At 54.6% G+C, this 5716-nt stretch overlaps 1 protein-coding gene across 1 annotated transcript in view; it reads right to left on the reverse strand.

Moving 5' to 3' along the window:
- The window catches only part of HMCN2 (hemicentin 2), an 80257-nt gene that overhangs the window by 57366 nt on the left and 17175 nt on the right, over positions 1 to 5716 (reverse strand). The window contains 5 exon segments of the mRNA XM_011370061.1: positions 824 to 981; positions 3072 to 3248; positions 4115 to 4210; positions 4783 to 4879; positions 5303 to 5457. Of these exon segments, the coding sequence (XP_011368363.1) occupies positions 824 to 981; positions 3072 to 3248; positions 4115 to 4210; positions 4783 to 4879; positions 5303 to 5457 (683 nt within the window).

Below are 5716 nucleotides of genomic sequence, written 5' to 3' on the forward strand. Positions count from 1 at the left end.
GTCCCCAGATGAAAGCCCACATGAGACAACGCACCTCTCAGGCCAGCACCCATACCTTCCCAAGCTGGCCCCGCCACCGGGCACGCCTGGGCAGCCGGCCATAGACCTCCAGACCCCCCCAGCGCAGGAGAACCAGGAACTGTACCCAGACCTCAGGAGCTCTGCCAGCCAGTGGGCAATTACATCAGTCCTTTGAACAGGTCCTCTACAGCAGGGGTCCCCATCCCCGGGCCTTGGACCGATACCAGTCTATGGCCTGTTAGGGACCGGGCCGCACAGCAGGAGGTGAGCTGCTGGCCAGTGAAAGAAGCGTCATCTGCATTTGCAGCCGCTCCCCAGCGCCAGCATCACCCTCGGCTCCACCTCAAATCATTGGGCATTAGATTCCCATAGAAGCACCAGTCCCTGGTGCCAAAAAGGTTGGGGACCGCTGCTCTAGAGCTTTGCTGTGGCTAATGAGCCCCTGAAATGGGGCCAGTCCCCAAGTATAAAATACACAACAGATCTCAAAGAAATCACGTGATGAAATGATACATTTTTCGGATATATTGGCTTAACTAAAATGGATTATTAAAATTGGTTCCTTTTTACTCATTTTAATGCAGCTACTGGAAAAATCTCTAGCACATGGAAGGCTCGCATTTGTGGCATGTGCTGTTTCTGGGGACTATGCGCCCCAGACTCTTAGCTTTAAATCTCTCCACCTACCGTCCTGGGTGATCACTGCTTCTCCCTCTTGCCTCGGAGCTCCCAGGCCTGACCTCTGTTCCCAGCACCTCCTGAGGCACCAGGGAGGTGAGCAGAGACCACCCAGCCTACTGACCTGAAGGCCAGAGGTCCCTGCGGTGGACACAGGGTTTCCATCCTTTAACCACATCAGCGTGGGGCTGGGGGTGCCGGTGGCGTTACAGGTCAGCCGGACCGGGGCGCTGAGCAGCACGGGGCCTGGCAGGCTGGGTGGCAGCGTGATGCGTGGAGGTACTGCAGGGCGGGGGTGACACAGAACAGGGGCTGAGCCCCACGGAGGGCGAAACAGGGAGGGCGCCTGGCTGGGCACCCCTACAGGCCACAAACAAAAGCACAGGGACAGCCATTCTCAACATGGCGTGCCATTCCGCAGTTCTCAAGGCCACTAGACGAGAACTGCGAGGCCTCTGCAGATGGGAAACGGGCTCAGAGAGGGCAAGTCACCTGCCTAAGGTTGACCAGCTGGGAAGCTGCAGAAGCAGCGCTGGAATTTGGGCCTTCTGGTCAGCAGGAGGTCATTACCGTGGGGTGGTACGGGGTAGGAAGGACTGGGGACTACTGAGCAGGTTTTGTTTTCCAGCTCAGAGATATCAGATGAAACTCTACCCTGCAGGCAGCCCCTCTTGGGCAGAAAATGATTGGAGGGATTCATCTGTATCTGGGAGACACAAGCTATGATGCCCAGGGCTCCAGTCTCCTACACAAATACTCGTTGCTCTTAGGATGAAGACATGACCCCTCCAGCTTCCACCTGGCCACCAGCACCACCCTGTGCCCTCCTCCCCTTGTTCCGTAAGCTCCCGGCCTCCTTTAAGTTTCTCGAATTCCCCAGGGCTCTGCAGCCTCAGGCCTTGGCAGGTAGTCTTTAAGCATCCAGCCCTTTAAGACACAGGGACAGTCCAGTTCCAGGTACTCAGTTGTACCTCATCTTTACTAGTTCTTATAACCACTGTCAGGCAACAGTCCTTTGGGTAAGTAATTATCTAAACACTGTACAGACAGAAAGCTCTTGGGTCTGTCCCGTTCAGGGCTGCAGCCCCAGGGTCTGCCCCAGAGCACGTCCTCGATAAGTGTGAAGGGATAGAGGGTTGAAAGAATGGATGGGTGGGAGGGTGGACAGATGGCTAGTTAGATGGGCAGAGGATTGGATGAATAGTTAGATCAATGGATGGACGGTTGGCTCTTTCCATTCACAAGTGAAAGGACAGATGGATGGATAACAATAAATGGAAGGAAGGAAGGAAGGAAGGAAGGAAGGAAGGAAGGAAGGAAGGAAGGAAGGAAGGAAGGAAGGAAGGATAGGTGGATAGGTAAATGGATGGATAGATGAATAGATGGATGATGGATATATGGTTGAATGACAGATGGAAGGAAGAATGGATGGATGAAAAAATGGTGGATGGATGAATAAATGGTGGACGAAGGATGATGGATGGATGGATGGATGGATGGATGGACAGACAGATGAACGGATAGATAGATGGATGATGGATGGATGGAAAAAGGGAAGGATAAATGGATGAATAAATGATGGATGGATGGATAAATGATGGATGGGCAGATGATGAATGGAGGGAAAGTCGAATGGATGGATTGATGGATAATGAATGGATAGATGAATAATGGATGGAAGAATGAATGATCAATGGATAGATGATGGACACACAGATAATGGACAGAAGAAAGGAAGGATAGTTGGATGGATAGATAGATGGATGGATGGATGGATAAACAGATGATGGATAGATAATTGAATGATGGATGGAAGGAAAGATGGATGGATGAATAAATGGTGGATAAATGGATGATGGATGGATGGATGATGGATGGATGGTGGATGGATGATGAATGGATGGATGGATGGATGGATGGACAGACAGATGAACGGATAGATAGATGGATGATGGATGGAAGGATAGATGGATGATGAATGGATGGATGGATGGATGGACAGACAGATGAACGGATAGATAGATGGATGATGGATGGAAGGATAGATGGATGATGAATGGAAGGAAAGATGAATGGATGGATTGATGGATGAAGAATGGATAGATGAATAGTGAATAGAACGATAGATGGATGATGAATGGAAGGAAAGATGAATGGATGGATTGATGGATGAAGAATGGATAGATGAATAGTGAATAGAAGGAAGGATGAATGACCAATGGATGAATGATAGATAGATGGATGATGGATGGAAGGATAGATGGATGATGAATGGATGGATGGATGGATGGATGGATGGATGACAAGCTGATAGACAAATTTATGAAAGACAACTTTTTGGACAAAACCCCTTTAGTCCCAGGGCAGCTCACCATTGACTCGTAGGCCGTACTGCAGCTCTGTGTGGCCTGCCACATTGGATGCCACACAGCGGTAGCTCCCAGAGTCAGAGAATCTGGCTCGCTCAATGAGGAGAACTCTCCCATCAGCTGACACCGTCACTCCCTTCCGGGCAGAGACAGGCTGGCGGCCCTTGAACCAGGAGATATCTGGGAGAGAGAAGAGGGGTGCAAGGGCTGCTGCCAGCCCTTCAGGCTGCCTGTGTAATGGGCATCCAAGAGAGGCTTCCGGGGTGGCCACGTGGCATGCCTTCTTCTCAGGCACTGGAGAAAGCCAGAGTCCCCCAGGAAGGGGGAAAGAGGCTAACAAGGCAGTGCTGTCTGAGACAGAACTAGGGGCGGAGAGGAAGCCCCAGGAGGTAGAGGCTGTGGCAGCCAGGAGGGAGCACCCGAGTCAAAGCCAGCTACCCCCTCACTCCCCCCTCCCCCCGCCAGGATAATGCTCATGAGGGAGAGCTTTAGAGGAGAACCTAGTATACCCCAACACAGGAGCCTCATAAGTATGGACCAACTAGACCTTCAGCTTCCTCACATCATACCAGGGCCCATCCCAGAACAGGGTCCCCCCAATGGGAGGGGGCAAATGCCTCCAGAGCTCGCTACCCCAGCAAAGCTAAGTGGACCTGGTTCAGATGGGGGTTCAGAAGGGGGACAGGAGATGGACCTTGCTCCTGGACCCACCCTGACTGCCAAACACTCGCCCCCAGCCCCAAGCTCCAGCCCTTTCCTTGACTGCTGCCCTAGAGAAGCGGCCCAGATGGACAGGGGCTTGGAGGTCCCGGGGCCCACCCCCAGCACCAAGGCTCTGGGCCCTGCAGGTGACCGGCAGGTAATGCACACTGGATCAACAGCTGTTGAGAAGGAAGAGAGGACATGCAGGAAGCAGGGAGAAGGGCCTGCCGGTTTCACCCTGTTTTGTCCACGGCCAGAGCAGCACCTAGGGCACTGGGCAGCCCCATTAGGTGGGGATCCGGGGCCCCCGGGCGGTGGCTTTCAGCCAAAAGTAGGGGTCTTACCTGGAGGGGGCACACCCGAAGCCAGGCACTCCAAGGTCACAGAGGCATTCTCCAGCACCGCCTTGTTGACCGGGCCTGGCTCAATGTTGGGGGGCACTGAGGAAGACAAGAAGCACCCTGGCTTGGTGGGTGTGAGCCCCAGCAGCTCAAATCTCAGCCATGCCGATGCCCTCCCCAGCCTTCCCGAAGGGTCCTGGGCAACAAGGGCCCCCAAACAGCTCATGCCTTCTGACCAAGGAAGCCCACGCCTGAACCAGGTACAGGAACAAAGACGCTGAGCTGCAATCTTCAATCCAACCGTACAAGGACCATCCCAGCGCCCACCCCCGGGAACAGGTGACACCCAGCACGGCGGGGAGGCGGAACCCCAAACAGCCACGAACAGTGACAAGTATGGGGATTTGCCCCCACATACGCAAAGACGTAAAAGAATCCCCCAAAATAAATAAAACAAGCAAAGATAAATGATTGTGGACAAGAATATCTACTAAAAATCCTGCAGAAAACCCCAAAGGGGCCACAGAGCAAATGACTTTCCACTTCTAAAGTCAAATGCAAGACTGTGACTTTAAATCTCCCTCCTCTTCCTCCTCCCCCTCCCCCTCCCCCTCCCGTGGAGCGCCCAGGGCCCTGAGGGAATCACCCACCATCTGCACCCATGTCCTCACCCAAAACCTTGAGCACCACGTCCCTCTTGCTCTCCCCAGCCAGGTTAGTGGCGGCACAAGTGTAGACGCCTTCATCCCGCAGGTCCACCTTCTCGATCTGGGGGGGAGGAGAGAGGGCAGAGTGTATGTCACAGGGATACAGGGGGTGGGGACATGGGGCCCAGGACTGGAGGGCAGAGTGATGCTAGGACGTAGCAAGTGGCCAGGCTACTCCTGACCTCAGGGGCAGGAAAGTGAGACATGGGGTCAGGTCTGGCTTTCGGGGTGGAGTTCTGCACTCAGATTCCAGGGAACCCCTCTGATCTTGGGGATACTCTCCTTCTCCCCACCTTTCTCTCTCTGATAGCTGAAGCTCCAGGGACCTGCGCTGAGCTAAGAGCACCCTTCCCTCTGCAGGGCCAGCTAGCACACAGGCCCACGGAGCACTGCCAGGCTGAGTGGGCTCTGTGCTCGCCCTGCCTCCAGGCAGGCCCCTCCCCTGTACAAGGTTGCCCCGCCAGCCCTAGGGCTCTGTACGTACCTGCAGGATCCCCCCCGAGGATGCCAGGGCCACCCCATCCTTCCACCAGCGGAGGCTCGGGGTAGGCACCCCAGTGCCTGCACATCTGAGGGTCAGAGGCTGCAGGAAAGGGGCTGTAATGTTCTCACCCCCAATGATGACCACCGATGGGAGCTCTGGGTGGGGGAGACGCAGGGAAGGCTGAGTCAGGGTCAGGAGGGGTACACTGAGCACCTGGCAGCCCCTCAATGCCTGAGGAGCAGGGCATGGCCTTGCAGGGCTGCCCTCTAGCCCCATCCAGACACCTGGCTTAGGGGAAGAGTGCCAGATGGGGAGCCAGCGGGGCAAGTCTTTCCTTTCTTAAAAATTCTCCCATCCATCCACCCACTCATCCATCCATCCACCCATCCATCCATCCATCCATCCATCCATCCA

The sequence above is a fragment of the Pteropus vampyrus genome, unplaced genomic scaffold (genome assembly GCF_000151845.1).
Source record: "Pteropus vampyrus isolate Shadow unplaced genomic scaffold, Pvam_2.0 Scaffold158, whole genome shotgun sequence".
NCBI lineage: Eukaryota > Metazoa > Chordata > Mammalia > Chiroptera > Pteropodidae > Pteropus > Pteropus vampyrus.